Consider the following 20,445-nt stretch of genomic DNA (forward strand, 5'->3'; position numbering starts at 1 on the left):
TAAAATAAAATAAGATAAAATATAATAAAATTATTAAAATAAAAATATAATTATTAAGAAAAAATATTAAAAAACAAAAAAACGGACAGATAGAATCCTAGGATAAACGGTGGAAGCAAAGCTATACAGACAAAATCTCACACAGAAGCATACACACTCACAAAAAGAGGAAAAAGGGAAAAAATCATAAATCTTGCCCTCGAAGTCCACCTCCTCAATTTGGGATGACTCGTTGTCTATTCATGTATTCCACAGATGCAGGGTACATCAAGTTGATTGTGGAGCTTTAATCCGCTGCTTCTGAGGCTGCTGGGAGAGATTTCCCTTTCTCTTCTTTGTTCTCACAGCTGCTGGGGCTCAGCTTTGGATTTGGCCCGCCTCTGCATGTAGGTCGCCTGAGGGCGTCTGTTCCCGCTCAGACAGGACGGGGTTAAAGGAGCCGCTGCTTCGGGGGTCTCTGGCTCACTCAGGCCGGGGGGAGGGAGGGGCACGCAGTGCGGGGCGGGCCTGCGGCGGCAGAGGCCGGCGTGACGTTGCACCAGCCTGAGGCCCGCCGTGCGTTCTCCCAGGGGAGTTGTCCCTGGATCCCGGGACCCTGGCAGTGGCCGGCTGCACAGGCTCCCCGGAAGGTAGGTGTGGAGAGTGACCTGTGCTCGCACACAGGCTTCTTGGTGGCGGCGGCAGCAGCCTTAGCATCTCATGCCCGTCTCTGGTGTCCGCGCTGTTAGCCGCGACTCGTGCCCGTCTCTGGAGCTCTTAATCCCTTCTCCTCGCGCACCAGGAAATAAAGAGGGAAGAAAAAGTCTCTTGCCTCTTTGGCAGGTCCAGACTTTTCCCCGGACTCCCTCCCAGCTAGCCGTGGCGCACTAACCCCCTGCAGGCTGTGTTCACGCCGCCAACCCCAGTCCTCTCCCAGCGATCCAACCGAAGCCGGAGCCTCAGCTCCCAGCCCCGCCCGCGCCGGCGGGTGAGCAGACAAGCCTCTCGGGCTGGTGAGTGCCGGTCGGCCCTGATCCTCTGTGCGGGAATCTCTCCTCTGTACGGGAATCTCTCCGCTTTGCCCTCCACACCCCTGTTGCTGTGCTCTCCTCCGCAGCTCTGAAGCTTTCCCCTTCTGCCACCCACTGTCTCCACCCGCGAACAGGCTTCCTAGTGTGTGGAAACATTTCCTCCTTCACAGCTCCCTCCCACTGGTGTAGGTCCCGTCCCTATCCGTTTGTCTCTGTTTATTCTTTTTTCTTTTGCCCTACCCAGGTACGTGGGGGGTTTCTTGCCTTTTGGGCGGTGTGAGGCCTTCTGCCAGCGTTCAGTAGGTGTTCTGTAGGAGTTGTTCCACGTATAGATGTATTTCTGGTGTATCTGTGGGGAGGAAGGTGATCTCCGCGTCTTACTCTTCTGCCATCTTCCCAGAAGCCTCCAAGGGGTTGTTTTTAAGGGATGAAAAATGATGAGGAAGGCAAAAAAAAAAAACCAAAAAACTATGTAAAGAAAAATAACAAAATGAATGTATTTTTCTCTTGAATTGTGGGGGTTTTTTTCCTTTTTTTTTTTTTTTTTTTTTTTTTTTTTGCGGTATGCGGGCCTCTCGCTGTTGTGGCCTCTCCTGTTGCGGAGCACAGGCTCCGGACGCGCAGGCTCAGCGGCCATGGCTCACAGGCCCAGCCGCTCCGCGGCATGTGGGACCTTCCCGGACCGGGGCACGAACTCATGGCCCCCGCATCGACAAGCGGACTCTCAACCACTGCGCCACCAGGGAAGCCCTTGAATTGTGTTTTTAATGAGAAGATTTCTCCATCATGCCAACATGATATAATGGAAAGAAAAATGGACTGGAGTCAGAAAATCTGATTTAAATTTTGATGTTACCTGTTAATAGTCTTGGGAATGTAAGCAATTCATTCTTGTTCTCATATAAATGATGCAAGTTGGACTAAGTTCTTTTTAAGGTAATTTCCAGATACTCTTTGACTCTAAAATTTCCATTTGGTGGCAAATAGTTCCTTAGGGATTTGTTCTCAGTTTAACTGAAGACATACAGCAAACATAGCCAAGAGACAGGCCATAGAACCCTACAGATCTGCGTCTGCTCTTGGTCCTGCCAGTGTTCTGCAGTGTGATTTCATGTAAATTAGTAAGTTAATTAACTTCCTAAGTCTGAGTTTGCTCACCTGCATAACGCAGGTAATGCTGACTGTGGTAATGCATTGTTATACCCACTAAATAAGAATATGGATGTAAAGCATCAGGCTTACTGGGAGTGCTCAGCTCTGGTCATCGTTATCAGACTGTGAAAATCCCTAAACTTGTCTGTATCTTACTTGATTACTTGGAATAAATGTGCAAGTAAGTGAAAATTAAACTCCAATACTCTTTAGAGTTCTCTAAGGGCAGCAGCTAATGAATACAAAATGAAATTAGAGAACTGGAGATTTTAGAGGGGTATCATACACTAATAACACCTCTACATCATTCACAAAATTATCATCATTTTTAATTATCTTTGTAAAATGTGACTTTCCCATGTACCCTGGGCAGATGTGAAAGCATGGAGCTGGATAATAAAATCTGCGATCTGATTGAGAGGAATGTTTCTCCTGATCCCGGAGGGGTCACCCCGGGACCAACGCCAAGTCACAGAAGTCCATGTTCTGTGAAGGTAAGAAAACATCTTCTTTTGCGGTTTCTCAATACACCCTTCAGCAGAGTGTTCACCGAGAAGAATGCATGGGGACAGTCCCCAAATCATTTACAGTAATGCACTTCCTTGATGGCTGAGAGGACAAAGTGAACCAGTACCAACTTCTCATACACAGTCACTTCCTGTTACCAAGGAAACCCTCAGCAGAAGCTCCTTCCAGTTTACAGCGTGATACCAGGGGAAGCAGAGCTCAAGCCGCAAGAAAGAACACTTATTGCAGCGACAGCTCTTTTACTGGGAGGCGCTAACCTCATTTTTGTAAACCCACTTACACTGGGTTGCGAAAGTCTGCACAACTCACGTCCATTTTTTTGATGAAAGAACAAGGTTTCCCTGATTAGAGTTGTTTGACTTTGACTTTCCTCTGGTTTTAGGATATTTGTCTATAGTGCTTTATGTAAGCAAATAAAATTCAAGGGTAAGCTCAAGCTAGGAATTTTGTGCATGACTTTCTAGAAATACATCATAAATGACAACATAAGCTCTTAAACTCTGCAGCCCTTCTGATTAGAAACCATCTCTAATGATCATTTCAAAAGATATCTAATGTAAGTAAATTAGAGAGCATGGCTGACATTAAAAACATTTACATAGGGCTTCCCTGGTGGCGCAGTGGTTGGGAGTCCGCCTGCCGATGCAGGGGACATGGGTTCGTGCCCCGGTCTGGGAAGATCCCACATGCCGCGGAGCGGCTGGGCCCGTGAGCCATGGCCGCTGAGCCTGCGCGTCCGGAGCCTGTCCTCCGCAACGGGAGAGGCCCCAACAGTGAGAGGCCCGCGTACCACAAAAAGAAAAAAAAAAAAAAAAAAATTTACATAACTTCTGCTTTGGTTCTTAGTTCTAAAATAATTCATGCTCATTGTGGAAAAGCTATTCTAAGCATAGAGAATACTATAAAAATCATGTAGAGACAGATTTATTGTGGAGCTAATTAAGCTTGGATTCCCCTAAACAAAGATTTACTTTTGTAACTAATTAGCATTCACAGATTTGTGTCTTTTTCTCTTAAAGGAGGTCCTGGAATTGTGTAAGCCTCAGGCCTCACCAAACATGTATCAGCCTCTGAAATCCCCTCCATGCCCACAGCTCCTAGAGAGCCTCTCTCAGCATTTGGGGTCTGTCTGTGTGTCTCCTTCTGTCACACACACACACACACACACACACACACATGCACACCCTGTTTTGTTAAACTCACCTTTTTTCACTTAATAAAATGTTGTGGATATTCCTATAACTCTTTCATTCATTTAATGACCAAATAGTATGGTGTGTGTTCTTCCCACTTCTCCCTGAAAAAGAAGTATTTCTTTTCAGAGTTAGAAATGACTCTCTGCTAATGATGAGGGGCAAGGAGGCTTTCCTCCCCTTTTCTTTCTTCTCTTCTCACTCCCACCCCCATACACATATCTCTAACTCCCAGTTAAGACTTCCTTCCTTCACGAAATGTGTGCTTCTTTGTAGTGGCCATCTTGTCTAATCCCGGAAAGAAATTTAATGATGAGAATTTGAATCCCCTCCAGTACCTCTGATCTGCATATTCTCTGATTATCAGCCCCCAAGGCTCATTTGACTGACTTCCCTCCCCATTCCATTCATTTTGTTTTCTGGATTCCTCCTTATGTGCTAAAGACCTCTTCTCCATCCTTATTGCTACTCTCTTGGAAGTTAGCTCGCTCTGTGCTGGGGACTTAACTGGAACTTCTACCTCTCTTTAAGATACTGTTTCCCCTATCACTTTGTTGATGAAATTGGCTCGTTTTCCGATACATATCCAGGCAAAGGAGAACAGGTACCTGGCTGATGTTTTTTATTGTCCTTGTGAAGTGTGAGGTAAAGACATCTATAGAGAATGAATGCGAGGGTAAACGTGAAGTCCAGTGGTTAACATAAGGGAAGATATGAAATGGCCATTGAGAGACTGAGAGACAGGAGAGAGGTGCAAAACTAAAATGAGTTGCTGAGTAGCAGTGAGGACCACTTAATAAGACCAGTCACTAAAGAGTGTTTGGGCTCCTAAATCTTCAATCTCTCCATCACCTCTTGCCAGCTTAATTCTCCTCAACTTTAAACATTTATGAGACCTCATGTTATTTTATGGGTAATGTTCTTTCTTTCTCACCATTAAGTATGATTTTATTTTATTTTTTAATTTTTTTATTCAAGTACAGTTGATTTACAATGTTGTGTTAGTTTCAGGTGTACAGCAAAGTGATATGCATATATTCTTTTCCAGATTCTTTTCCATTATAGGTTATTACAAGATATTGAATGTAGTTCCCTGTGCTATACAGTAGGTCCTTGTTATTTATCTATTTTATATATAGTACTATGTCTCTGTTAATCCCAAACTCCTAATTTATCCCTCCCTCACCCCCATTTTAGGGGTAATGTTCTAACTGACTCTAATATATCATAGCCAAGCTTATTGATCATGACGTCCAAGACTTTGCAGCCCCTTATCACACCACTAATAAGCTCTACCCTGATAAATCCACAGTCATTTTGCATCTAATTTTTCACTTGTCCTCCCATTTGCATTTGATACTATTCACTAATTCAACTTTCTTAAAATGTCTTACTCCATTTACATCTATAAAAGTATCCCTCAACACCCTCCTTTTACCGTCTGATCTTTTCTTCTCGCTCACCCTCACTGACTTCTCTTTCATCACCTGCCTGTGTTATACTAGTGTCACCCAGGGATCTGTCTGTAATCATTGGCTCACTAAACTACAAAATATAGGCTGATGACTTCTGACACATACACCTACTAAAGGTCAAGTACTTTTCTATACTCATATCAACTTCACTCAGCATTTTTAAAAGTGAATTCAGTATCTTTCCTGTTAAAACTGCTCGTTTTCTTTTTTTCCACTCTCCATTTCCCACTTCCCAAAATGCACCCATGTCCCACCATTCCACAGTCCTCTAACAGACCATGCAGTTTCATGTACTATGCCTTTTCACATGCTGTTTATTCTTCATGGAAACCCTTGTCTCCTTGCCCATTGGATGAACTATCTTTCATGCCAAGGTTTAGACATTTCATGACTCTTTAGTCCCACAGAGTTCTCCAGCCCCCTTTTGCTCTGTCCTAAATAAATACCTTCTTTATACCTCATTCATAGGCTTTATCACCTTGGTTTTGTAATCATTTATGTATAGACATGTCTTCCCCACCGGTCATGGACTTCCTGTGGATGGGGTATAAAGTGTCACATGAATGTGTAAAGTATCACAACATAGGTTTTTCTAGAAGGTACCAGTGTTATGCAACATGTTTGTTTTCATGCACTGTGAGAAAAGTAGATATACAAAATCAACTTATCTCTAGAATCCTTTCACAAATAATTCTCAAAGTCTACAGGGGAATATTGAATATACACTTATAAGCCCAGTTTCTCATCCTCAAGCTTTTGACTGCCAGTGATTGTCAGATGCCCACCTATCACTGCTGCTTCTAGACGTCAGCTTTACCACTCTCAGTGGCATTGTTGTGGTACCACTCACTGTGACAAGTCAGCCTAATATTTGGATATATTCTCCAGAGCCCAAATGCAGCTAAATGCTATTGCTCTCTCCATTTCAATGGAAAGACCTTTCCTTTTGCAACTTTAGCTACACAGGCCCCTAATGCTACTTTACACATCCAGTGTTTGCCAGAAATATGTGTAACAGTTTGACTTTCATCCTTCTGCAGATGGGGAAACTGAGGCTCGGTGAAGCTAGATCATTTTCTCATGGTCCTATAGCTAGTAGAAATTGGTTTCTGGACCTAAACCCAGATTTGTCTGGGTTGCCCTATGTATCCTGCTCTTAACTTCCCTTCCCTCACATAAGAATCATTTGGTGACTGGGCCCAAGTTCAAGCTGATATCAGGAATGATGCTATTGTCAGAGCAAACCCTCCTTTCTGGCTTAAAGCATCACCATTGGATCAAGCTTCTGTGCCTTTACTCTCTCTTTGAGGGTAAGATCTCCCAGGAAAAATCCCTGGAAGTTTCTCTTTATCTCATGGACTTCTGGCATCTCCTCCTCAATTGTCATCTGAAGTATCTTAAAATATTTGATTCCTTAAGTAAACACAGCTTAGTTTCCAGCTGGAAGCTCTGCTGAATTACTGTTTACAATAGCACTCTACAGAAGTAAATCCTACATTCAAAACAAATAAAAACTGTTGCATTCTCACTGAGATACTGATGGAACTAAAAAAAGTATAGGAAAAATCTTTTGGGGTAAGACAAGGGTGAGCCAATGACAGAAGAACTGTGGAGGGCATCTCTCATTTTTCCACTGGAGGAAGTAAGCATAAGAACGGTAAGGTAGACTCCCTTTCCAGGAAGAGGAAATGAATTTCTTTGTGACATTATGAGATGGGAAGAGTGTGGCTGCATAAAAGAAATATGATTTAATGAAAACTCCTGAGACATATGTCATGTTCCTTTTTTGCTCTATCTTTGCCAAGAATAAGGAAAGAGGGAGAATTACTATAAGAGAAAATGAGCAGACTGACTCATTGCTTTGAGGAAACAGAAAAACATTATTGATGAACATGAGGAACTTCACCAGTATGAAAGCAGGTTTTAATATTCTGGGAGAGCTGAAGTAGACAGCTGGTGAACAGAAGGCATTGAAAATCTTATAGGCAAAGGACAAATAATTTTCTAAGTGAGATTAACATTCAATTCCAAAATGGGTGTTAAATGGAAGTTACACTAAACCAAGACACGGTCTTAATACTATGAGAAAATTAATATATGAACATTAATTTATGACCCTGTAATTGTATGTCTTTAAAGACAAAAGAAAGTGATAGGAGGCTTGAGATGTATTTCTTGGACAAACATATACATTCCAGTAATGCTTGGAAACAAGGGTGCCACTTGGGAAAGGGAAGGAAAAGTGTCCAAATTTTAAGAAGATATACCACAACTGAATTTGCTTAAGAGCATTGTCTTGTGTTTAAATTCTATTTTGCTTTTCTGATTTTAACTGAGACAGCACTAGAAATTGGCTTTTAATAACTTTGGTACCAGCTGAGGGAAGATTTCCCAGTAACTGGAGGAAAATTCTAGCTCTGGACATTCTTCTCAAGGCAAAAAGCTTTGGGAAAATGTTTTGAAATGTTCAGAGAGTAATATGAAACTTCTTGGAAAGTACAGTAAGTTGACACACGTTTTTTGTAACCACATTTGTTGAAAAAAACAAAAGATCTAGTTTCCGTTTCCTTATTTCCCTTTTTAGAAAGTTAAGCTAGTTCTTTATCAAAATAAAATTTTGATTATTGAAATCTTGTTTTCTCATCTCTAAAATGGGTTGTCACGAGAATATACTAAAGTGAGTGAAGGAGAGTGAAGCTGTGTGCTTGCTCAGCGGCCGCAGGCACCGCTGCTCCTCTGCTGCACCAACGCCGCAGCCTCAACTCGGATTTTCCCCTGATTTCATGCCTCTTGACCCGGGTCTCTTACCGTTCTGTGGACGCTAGCTCCACACACACCTCCTCCTCGAGGTAAATATTTAGGAGTGGAATTGCTGAGTCGTATGGTTGTAAATCTGGGAGGTCCTTATCCTAGATCATTTAATCTGCAGTTATCTTGAAGGCTCCACTGTGGCTGGAGGGTCCAAGTTGTCTTCACTCAGATGTGTGGCAGTGGGTACTGGATATTGGCTGAGATTCCTCATTTCTCCTCCACATGATCTCTCATCTTCTGCCACGTGGCTGACAGGGTCTTGGTGCTCCAGCCTGGTGTCAGGCCTGAGCTTCTGAGGTGGGAGAGCTGACTTCAGGACATTGGACGACCAGAGACCTCCCGGCCCCACATAGTATCAATCGGCGAGAGCTCACCCAGAGATCTCCATCTCAACGGTAAGACCCAGCTCCCCCCAATGGCCAGCAAGCTCCAGCGCTGGACACCCCATGACAAACAACCAGCAAGACAGGAGCACAACCTCATCCATTAGTAGAGGGGCTGCCTAAAATCACACTAAGTTCACAGACACCCCAAAACACACCGCCAGATGCAGCCCTGCCCACCAGAAAGGCAAGATCCAGCCTCATCCATCAGAACACAGGGAGCAGCCCCCTCCACCAGGAAACCTACAGAAACCACTGAGCCAAACTTACCCACTGCAGGCAGACACCAAAAACAACAGAAACTATGAACCAGCAGCCTGCGAAAAAGAGACCCCAAACACAGTAAATTAAGCAAAATGAGAAGACAGAGCAATACACAGCAGATGAAGGAGCAAAGTAAAAATCCACCAGACCAAACAAATGAAGAGGAAATAGGCAGTCTACCTGAAAAACAATTCAGAGTAATGATAGTAAAGATGGCCCCAAATCTTGGAAATAGAATGGAGAAAATACAAGAAACATTTAACATGGACCTAGAAGAAGTAAAAAGCAAACAAACAATGATGAACAACACAATAAATGAAATTAAAAATTCTCTAGAAGTAATCAATAGCAGAATAACTGAGGCAGAAGAACGGATAAGCGACCTGGAAAATAAAATAATGTAAATAACTACCACAGAGCAGAATAAAGAAAAAAGAAATGAAAAGACTTGAGGACAGTCTCAGAGACCTCTGGGACAAAATTAAACGTACCAACATTCGAATTATAGGGGTCCCAGAAAAAGAAGAGAAAAAGGAAGGGTCTGAGAAAATATTTGAAGAGATTATAGTTGAAAACTTCCTTAATATGGGAAAGGAAATAGTCAGTCAAGTCCAGGAAGTGCAGAGAGTCCCATACAGGATAAATCCAAGGAGAAACACACCAAGACACATATTAATCAAACTATCAAAAATTAAATACAAAGAAAAAATATTAAAAGCAGCAAGGGAAAAGCAACAATTAACATGCAAGGGAAATCCCACAAGGTTAACAGCTGATCTTTCAGCAGAAACTCTGCAAGCCAGAAGGGAGTGACAGGACATATTTAAAGTGATGAAAGGGAAAAACCTACAACCAAGATTACTCTACACAGCAGGGATCTCATTCAGATTAGACAGAGAAATTAAAACCTTTAGAGACAAGCAAAAGTTAAGAGAATTCAGAACCACCAAACCAGCTTTACAACAAATGCTAAAGGAACTTCTCCAGGCAGGAAACACAAGAGAAGGAAAAGACCTACAAAAAAAAACACAAAACAATTAAGAAAATGGTAATAGGAGCATACCTATTGATAATTACCTTAAATGTAAATGGACTAAATTCTCCAACCAAAGATATAGAAAGGACACAAAAACAAGAGTCATATATACCATCTACAAGAGACCCACTTCAGACCTAGGGACACATACAGACTGAAAGTGAGGGGATGGAAAAATATATTCCATGCAAATGGAAATCAAAAGAAAGCTGGAGTAGCAATTCTCATATCAGACAAAATAGACTTTAAAATAAAGACTATTATAGGAGACAAAGAAGGACACTACATAATGATCAAGGGATCCATCCAAGAAGAAGATATAACAATTGTAATTATTTATGCACCCAATATAGAAGCACCTCAATACATAAGGCAAATGCTAACAGCCACAAAAGGAGAAATTGACAATAACACAATCATAGTAGGGGACTTTAGCACTCCATTTACACCAATGGACAGATCATCCAAAATGAAAATAAATAAGGAAACACAAGGTTTAAATGACACACTAAACAAGATGTACCTAATTGATATTTATAAGACATTCCATCCAAAAGCAACAGAATACACTTTCTTCTCAAGTGGTCATGGAATATTCTCCAGGGTAGATCATATCTTGGGTCACAAATCAAGCCTTGATAAATTTAAGAAAATTGACATCGTATCAAGTATCTTTTCCAACCACAATGCTATGAGACTAGATATCAACTACAGGAAAAAATCTGTAAAAAATACAAATACATGAAGGCTAAACAATACACTACTTAATGACCAAGAGATCACTGAAGAAATAAAAGAGGAAATCAAAAATAGCTAGAAACAAATGACAATGAAAACATGGCGACCCAAACCTATGTGATGCATCAAAAGCAGTCCTAAGAGGGAAGTTTACAGCAATACAATCCTACTTCAAGAAACAAGAAACATTTCAAATAAACAACCTAACCTTACACCTAAAGCAATTAGAGAAAGAAGAACCAAAAACCCCCAAAGTTAGCAGAAGGAAAGAAATCATAAAGATCAGATCAGAAATAAATGAAAAAGAAATAAAGGAAACAATAGCAAAGATCAATAAAACTAAAAGCTGGTTCGTTCAGAAGTTAAAAAAAATTGATAAACCATTAGCCAGACTCATCAAGAAAAAAAGGAGAAGACTCAAATCAATAGAATTAGAAATGAAAAAGAAGTAACAACTGACACTGCAGCAATACAGAGGATCATGAGAGATTACTACAAGCAACTCTATGCCAATAAAATGGACAACCTGGAAGAAATGGACAAATTCTTAGAAAAGCACAACCTTCCAAGAATGAACCAGGAAGAAATAGAAAATATAAACAGACCAATCACAATCACTGAAATTGGAACTGTGATTAAAAATCTTCCCACAAACAAAAGCCCAGGACCAGATGGCTTCACAGGCGAATTCTATCAAACATTTAGAGAAGAGCTAACACCTATCCTTCTCAAACTCTTCCAAAATATAGCAGAGGGAGGAACAACTCCCAACTCATTCTGTGAGGCCACCATCACCCTGATACCAAACCAGACAAAGATGTCACAAAAATAGAAAACTACAGGCCAATATCACTGATAAATATAGATGCAAAACTCCTCAACAAAGTACTAGCAAACAGAATCCAACTGCACAGTAAAAGGACCATACACCATGATCAAGTGGGATTTACCCCAGGAATGCAAGGATTCTTCAATATATGTAAATCTATCAATGTGATACACCATATTGACAAATTGAAGGAGAAAAACCATATGATCATCTCAATAGTTGCAGTAAAAGCTTTCGACAAAATTCAACACCCATTTATGATAAACACTTGCAGAAAGTAGGCATAGAGGGAACTTAACATAATAAAGTCCATATATGACAACCCCACAGCCAACATCGTTCTCAATGGTGAAAAATTGAAACCATTTCCTATAAGATCAGGAGCAAAACAAGGTTACCCACTCTCGCCACCATTATTCAACATAGTTTTGGAAGTTTTAGCCACAGAGAAGAAAAAGAAATAAAAGGAATCCAAATCGGAAAAGAAGAAGTAAAGCTGTCACTATTTACAGATGACATGATACTATACATAGAGAATTCGAAATATGCTACCAGAAAACTACTAGAGCTAATCAATGAATTTTGTAAAGTAGCAGCATACAAAATGAATGCACAGAAATCTCTTGCATTCCTATACACTAATGATGAAAAATCTGAAAGAGAAATTAAGGAAACACTCCCATTTACCATTGCAACAAAAAGAATAAAATACCTAGGAATAAACCTAACTAAGGAGACAAAAGACCTGTATGCAGAAAACTATAAGACACTGATGAATGAAATTAAAGACGATACAAATGGATGGAGACACATACCATGTTCTTGGATTGGAAGAATCAACATTGTGAAAATGACTATACTACCCAAAGCGATCTACAGAGTCAATGCAATCCCTATCAAAAACCAATGGCAGGGCTTCCCTGGTGGTGCAGTGGTTGAGAGTCTGCCTGCCGATGCAGGGGACATGAGTTCGTGCCCCGGTCCGGGAAGATCCCACATGCCGCGGAGCGGCTGGGCCTGTGAGCCATGGCTGCTGAGCCTGCGTGTCTGGAGCCTGTGCTCTGTAACAGGAGAGGCCACAACAGTGAGAGGCCCACGTACCACACACACACAAAAAAATACAATGACATTTTTCACAGTACTAGAACAAAAAATTTCGCAATTTGTATGGAAACACAAAAGACCCCGAATAGCCAAAGCAATCTTGAGAAAGAAATACGGAGCTGGAGGAATCAGGCTCCCTGACTTCAGACTATACTACAAAGCTACAGTAATCAAGGCAGCATGGTACTGGCACCAAAACAGAAATGTAGATCTATGGAACAGGATAAAAAGCCTAGAGATAAACACACATACATATGGTCACCTTATCTTTGATAAAGGAGGCAAGCATATACAATGGAGAAGAGACAGCCTCTTCAATAAGTGGTGCCAGGAAAACTGGACAGCAGCATGGAAAATAATGAAGTTAGAACACTTCCTAACACCATACACAAAAATAAACTCAAAATGGATTAAAGACCTAAATGTAAGGCCAGACACTGTAAAACTCCTAGGGGAAAACACAGGAAGGACGTTCTTTGACATAAATCACAGCAAGATCCTTTTTGACCCACCTCCTAGAGAAGTGGAAATAAAAACAAAAATAAACAAGTGGGACCTAATGAAACTTAAAAGCTTTTGCACAGCAAAGGAAACCATAAACAAGATGAAAAGACAACACTCAGAATGGGAGAAAATATTTGCAAAGGAAGCAACTGACAAAGGATTAATCTCCAAAATTTACAAGCAGCTCATGCAGCTCTATGTCAAAAAAACAAAGAACCCAATCTAAAAATGGGCAGAAGACTGAAATAGACATTTCTCCAAAGAAGATATACAGATTGCCAACAAACACATGAAAGGATGCTCAACATCACTAATCATTAGAGAAATGCAAATCAAAATTACAATGAGGTATCACCTTACTCCGGTCAGAATGGCCATCATCAAAAAATCTACAAACGATAAATGCTGGAGAGGATGTGGAGAAAAGGGAACACTCTTGCACTGCTGGTGGGAATGTAAATTGATACAGCCACTATGGAGAGCCGTATGGAGGTTCCTTAAAAATCTAAAAATAGAACTACCATACGACCCAGCAATCCCACTACTGGGCATATACCCTCAGAAAACCATATTTCAAAAAGATACATGTACCACAGTGTTCATTGCAGCATGATTTACAATAGCCAGGACATGGAAGCAACCTAAGTGTCCATTGACAGATGAATGGATAAAGAAGATGTGGCACATATATACAATGGAATATTACTCGGCCATAAAAAAAATGAAACTGAGTTATTTGTAGTGAGGTGGATGGACCTAGAGTCTGTCATACTGAGTGAAGTAAGTCAGAAAGAGAAAGCCAAATACCATATGCTAACACATATATAGGGAATCAAAAAAAAACAAAAAACGGTACTGATGAACCCAGGGGCAGGACAGGACGCAGACATAGAGAATGGACTTGGGGACACAGGGAGGGGGAAGGGTAAGCTGGGAGGTCTCAAGCTGGGACAAAGTGAGAGAATAGCATTGACATATATACACTACCAAATGTAAAATAGATAGCTAGCAGGAAGCAGCTGCATAGCACAGGGAGATCAGCTTGGTGGTGCTTTGTGACCACCTAGAGGAGTGGGATAGGGAGGGTGGGAGGGAGCCGCAAGTGCGAGGGGATATACGTATACATATAGCTGATTCAGTTGTGGTAATCGTGGAGTATTTCAATCCTTTCTTTGTTAGGAAAAAACGTTGCATTTTTGTGTGAGGACCTGTTTACTGTTCCCTGGGAAATGTTTGAATAGCTGGCTGGAAAAACAGCAAGTTCTTAGGCAACAAGAAGGCCTGTCTCAACTCAGCTGCTGCACTTTGTGGTGTTTGAAGCTCACAGTTGGCAACCTGGGTGAAGTCATTTAAATGAGCTATGTATCTTTCTCTTATCTCTAACTTCAGCTAGTAGTTTTTAGTCTTATAGTTCTAAAAGTATAATCAAATCTCAAAACTAAACAGATGAGTGGATAAAGAGACCATGTTGTGTTTCCCTAAATATCACCATGCCTTATCTATGACCTATTATTCCTCCATTCATTACAAAGATTTTAAAATCTTCCACTATGCATGAATATCAGGTATATGTCCAGATAGGGAGATCTTGCTGTGTCTGTCCCCCTTGAACTCTTTTATAATAAGGTATAACACCAGGCACCACAGGAAAACAGACACACAAGTCTGTAAGCTAAAATCGAACTCTAAGACACAATTAAAACTCTTATAAAAGAAGGGAGACAGAAACTCTCCCTAACACTTGAGAGGCATCCATTGTTGGACAGATGGCTGTCTATTGGATAGAAGTGAGGTGATAAGCTCAAGCTCCTCTTGGTTAATAAGTAAGAGACACTTTTGAGTAGGACACTTTCTTACTCAAAGGTTTTCTCTTCCATCGCTGGGAGGATTTGCCCCAAGTTCCACAAGAGAGGGATTTAGAGAACACTGGAAGATGCAGGTTGTCCTTTGGAGATGTGAGCAGTAGGTGCAAGACGATTCCATCTGCCTCTGAACATAGTGATCCTGGAAGCTCCAATGCAGGCTGCTTCGGTGGCCAGGAGAGCAGCATGCCAACACGAGGGGGTGTTAGTGGAGGAAGCCACCAAGTCTTGAAGTGAAGGGTGACATCTGGGTGGAAATTATAATACATTTTATAATTTTAACCGAATAAACGAACATAAGGCATCCAAGAGGCTGCAAAGAGAAGAAAATGAATTCGGAGTGTCAGGGCTTCTAGCAAACAGACTTTTGGAGCTAAAAGTATTATCCTTACTTTTGGAATCATTGCCCTCTCCTAGACTTATATGACTTCAGCAATTACACTTGAAAAAAACTTTAGATATGTCTTTCTTATTATGCAGAAGGAAGAGTAACGTCAGCCTCTGGGTTCAGAGATTTGTAAATTTGTGACACTATTAAGGAAGCTAAATTCTTGGCTTGGGAGATACCACGAATAAACACGTTCATAAGAGTTGTTTAGCAAATATGTATTCTTTATATTCTTGATCTGTTTAGCTTTGTGACAGAATGTGGATCTCTCGTAAGGGCTTCCAAACCTAAGATGGGTTTTGGAATCTAATGCCTCAAGAAACCTTTTTTCTCAAGTAAGCCTTCCCATTTCTAGTTTGGTTAGAAACAATTTCTTTAATGGGCGTGGGGAAAATACTAGCGAAATGGGCACTTTCAGCTCTCACTGAAGAAGGCTCATTGTGTTCTCATGTCTACCATCTAGATGAAATGCATCTTAAGACTCTTTTTAGCTTCTTTTGTACTTGTGAGGGGAGTGAGGCTGGGCCCACAGAGTATATAAATATCTTTTCCTATGGGATTCTGGGATAGGTAGCAAAAAGTGGGATAATTTATTCCTTTTATTTTTTTCTCCAGTAAGGAAGATTTAGTTTTTTAAAGTAAATGTTCCTTAAATCAGTAAGATCAGCTAGTAAATATTTACAATATTTTCAAGCTCTCATATTGAGAGATTTTCTTTGAGTCAGGCTCATTTTCAGACAAAACAGTCCCAATGTACACTATTTGATCACTTGTGTTTCCACAAGTCATCACCGTAGGCTCCCATTATTCCCACGTCATCTATATATGTACATGCCCCTTCTTAATTACTATATGTAACTATAATTTTTGCTATTTAAAAATAGTATCTAGGGGGCTTCCCTGGTGGCGCAGTGTGCAGGGGACACGGGTTCGTGCCCCAGTCCGGGAGGATCCCCCATGCTGCGGAGCAGCTGGGCCCGTGAGCCATGGCCGCTGAGCCTGCGCATCCAGAGCCTGTGCTCCGCAATGGGAGAGGCCACAACAGTGAGAGGCCCGCGTACCACAAAAAAAAAAAAAAAAAAAGTATCTAAAGCTATGATATGTTGAGATGTATTGTCTCAGGAAGAAAGGAGTCTCTTTCACCTGAGGTCTCCAGGCTAATCGCTTGGTGATTATGAAATGATGCAGAAAGGATTTCATTATCAATGGAATGATCCCTCTAATCTTCAGATTTTATTTTCAAAAACCAGAAAATACATGAAAGACATGTCTGTTTTGCTCATCTAGTACTTATCTCATGTCCAATACACAGTCCATAATCAATAAATATTTATTATGAGTACATGAATGAAAGTGAAGTCAACACATGTAAGCTAGGTACAAGAGAAAAATAAAGTGATTTGCAAAGATACCGAGTGATCAGGGATTAAAGTCTGGCAGAGAAGAGAACATTAAAAACTTCAAATGCAGGATTACAATTTTCGAAGGCTAAATTTCTCTTTTCTGACCACCAGTTACTGGCAGTAGAAATTAATCTCTAGGCAAGTAGTGATGGGAACTGGTAAGAGTTTGTTTGGATATGATCTTGAAGGTCAAGCCAGTTCATATGTAGCCCTCAAGAAAGCTCAACTCCCTTGAAACTTTTCTGAATTATATTTCTTAATGGCTCAGGCTCCTGTATCAAACAAAGTAAATTATGTTTTGTCCAATAATCTTTAGCTATGTTATTCATATCTCCTCACACAGGTGAAAAGGTTCTTTGTGGGGAATACGCCAGGGGGACTGGGGTCTGGTATGGGTTCAGCCACCCACTCATCATGTAATGACCATGGGCAAGTCACTTCTCAACTCTGAACCTCAATTTAATCCTTTACATCAAAGATGCCTCTCCTGACAGCTGCATGGGACTGTTATGAAGTTCAAATTGAAGCAGATAAAAGTTTTCAAACCACAGAACTCACATGTGCAAAATTGTAATTTTCTCCGTTTTTTAAGCTGAATTTAGTTTCAATCTAGGACCGCTATCCTGTCTTTTAGAAGATAATTTAATCCAGTTGACTTCAGGAAATCTCAGCCACTTCAGCGTTTTCTCAGGCAATTTATATTTTCAGTGCAGCCTTATGCAGGGATTCTCTCCTCTGTCTTCTCCCTACAGCAGCACCTACAGTCTGTGATGCAGATTTTGTGGGAAAATGCAGGTGGAGTAGAGTTGCCAGATGTGGCAAATAAAAATACAGGATGGGGCTTCCCTGGTGGCACAGTGGTTGAGAGTCCGCCTGCCGATGCAGGGGACACGGGTTCGTGCCCTGGTCCGGGAAGATCCCACATGCCGTGGAGCAGCTGGGCCCGTGAGCCATGGCCGCTGAGCCTGCGCGTCCGGAGCCTGTGCTCTGCAACGGGAGAGGCCACAACAGTGAGAGGCCCGCGTACAGCAAAAAAAAAAAAAAAAAAAAAAAAAAAAAAAAATGCAGGATGCCCACTTAAGTTTGAATTTCAGATAAACAACAAAATATTGTATCGGACATACTTTTACAAAAAAGGTTATTGTGCATCTAACACTCAAATTTTTCTGGAGGTCCTATGTTTTTCTGGCAACTTCAGGGTGAAGGCACCAGGCTGCAATAATCCATCATCTTACACTGCAATTAGCACTGTAATCTGTTCCTTATGCTCTTTTCATTGGCTCATTGCTTCACTGGCAATCACTGAAGCTTCCAGGGCCCTCTTCTCATCTCCTGTCCTCAGATCCATGTGATAAATACTGCATTTTCCTCAATTTTACAGCAAAGCATTCTTAAATCCACAAAACCCTAGCTAACCACTGTTACATCCTTCTCAGGAGTGCAGGAAATTTCTGACTCTGCTTCCACACCACTCTGGGTTTGAGGGGTCTGTCTCAGGACCTCCCTCCCTAGACATGCTGCGAAGTCCCAGATGTGTGCTATGCAGAAATTCTCAAGACTTGCCCCTTCCCCAGGTTTACCTCAGGGGGTAAGGCCAAAGCTCTCTCTGCTCTTTGGTGTTCAATCTAGGCATTTCGATAGATGATGGATGAGTCCCTAGAAGAGTTAGACTCAGTTTCCCCAAGAGTACTCACAACATTCAGGGCTCTTTTCCCCTGATTCTTTTCTCATTTTTCCTCAGGGCCATATACTTTTTTTTCTCTTCTCTGGGTGGGATGGGGTAGGGAGTGTGGAAGAGGTAAGGAATAGGTTATACCATCTCTTCATCTACCCTCTTTTCTGTCAGTTGTTTATGGTGTAAGATTTTACGGCTTGATTCTGATTTTTCTCAAACATTTTGTTATGAAAATTTCAAATATATAGCCAAGTTGAAAGGATTTTATGGTGTACACCCATAGATTTTACTATTAAAACTTCACTCTACTTGTTTATCATATATCTATCCATCTACCCACTGCATGTTTCATCCATCAATCCACGTTACTTTTTGAAGCATTTCAAAATAATTTCACAAAAGGAATTAACCTTTAAAAAAAATTTTTTAAATATATTACTTTCAGAAATACTAACTCTTAAAATTCAAAGCTTTGGTTTTCAGGATGGTCTCTAGAGTTTGAAGAGTCTATTTCGAAGTTCAAAGGCTGAACAGGGACTGTTTTTCCCTTTGCATTCAATGACAAACTTACTCAGCCCTGAGACGAAAGATATCTCTTACTGAACAAAGAAAGGATTACTTAGATGAAACAAAGAACCATATGTGTTTGGGGGAATCACCAGTTAATACTTCAAGAGATTAACTTATAAGATATAATAAAGTACGGTACAAATGTAGGAGATATTATTAAAGACCACATTTATACCTTTTAAAAATTCCCTCATAACATGTATAATCATTTATATTATTTATTTATTAAATATTAACTAGGATTAGGAGAAAAAAATTTAAGGAGGTTTTGTATGGAGACAAAACAATATTGATCATGTAACCAAAATAAAAAAGGGTGAAATATTTACCTATAAAATGAATAAAAAGAAAATACATTTAAACAGAACAGCTTTTTAAAAATGGATACCTCTACTTGATCCTTTCTGATTTGGAGACAAAACATATAACTTTGCTTATCCCTGTGGTCATTCTCCTCTGGGCTGTGTTCTGAGATGTAGAAGTGTACTATGATTTCCTACTGAAAATTTATACATAAACAGGTTTATTTTTTTTCAGTGTGTATGTCACTACTCTGTCCTCTGAAGGTACTATGTCAGTTCCCAAGGCTGAAATGATAAATATCAACCCTACCTTCAAGAAACTTACAGCCTTGGGAGAGAAAGGTACATAAAATTAATGACAGTTTTACAGTAAGTGCAGGAATTGATGCTTCACAAAGTGCCCTGGATCACAAAGGAGGAGGTAACTAACTGCTCTGGAAAACCAGGGGAGACTTCAAAGGGGCTGGTGGTCAGGCTGTGTCAGCTAGTTTACTACTTTGGGCAGCGCTGAGAAATCTTTAGACATGGAAGTTTCATAAATTCTGCAGTTTCCTAAAGACTGGAGAAGAGTCAGCAAAGCCCAATTTGCCCTGTGATGTGTCTGCAATGCACTAAAAACTAAAAGTGTGCAGTGGAAGCAGACATGTATGTACCGCATGGAAGAAGTGCTTCAAAGCGCCAACCTGGAGGGACACAGCCTGTATCCCCCTTGAGGCTCTGGAATTTGGGACACGCCTCTCATGCGGCTCTTCTAGTCCAAACCCAGGTTTGGGGTATGAAGGAGAGGTAATTTACTAGTTTGGAAGCCAAGAAGTTGACTTTTCTGATCTTGAGATCTTCTACAACCTCTTGAGAAGATACATGACTCAGCAACATTACAGATTTAGTTTTGGGTAAGGAGGAGGCTTTACGTGTGTCTGAGCACTGTGTGTACTTGTGTAGGCACTAACATAATTGGCACTATTTTAGGTTCGAGAAATACAGAATGAACACAGCAGACAACAACTGCTGTCATGGAATTTAAGCTCTAATGGTGGGAGGCAAAGAACAAAGAAGAAAAATATATAGGGTATGATATACAGTGCTGTGGAAAAAATATAGCAGGAAAACACTGGGATGGAGAGTAATTTTAAATGGAGGGGGGTTAGGTAAGATCTTAATAAAGAGATGACATTGAAGCAATTACCCGTTTGGGGTGGAGGGTGGGATGAGCCATGA

At 40.8% G+C, this 20,445-nt stretch overlaps 1 protein-coding gene across 1 annotated transcript in view; it reads left to right on the top strand.

Annotated features, from left to right (window-relative positions):
• The first annotated feature begins 937 nt into the window (after window positions 1-937).
• The window catches only part of TNIP3 (TNFAIP3 interacting protein 3), a 61,157-nt gene continuing 41,649 nt past the window's right edge, over window positions 938-20,445 (top strand). The window contains 2 exon segments of the mRNA XM_032633430.1: window positions 938-992; window positions 2,536-2,656. Coding sequence (XP_032489321.1) covers window positions 2,546-2,656 — 111 coding nt within the window. The 5' untranslated portion in view covers window positions 938-992; window positions 2,536-2,545.

This window comes from Phocoena sinus, chromosome 5 (assembly GCF_008692025.1).
Source record: "Phocoena sinus isolate mPhoSin1 chromosome 5, mPhoSin1.pri, whole genome shotgun sequence".
Lineage (NCBI taxonomy): Eukaryota > Metazoa > Chordata > Mammalia > Artiodactyla > Phocoenidae > Phocoena > Phocoena sinus.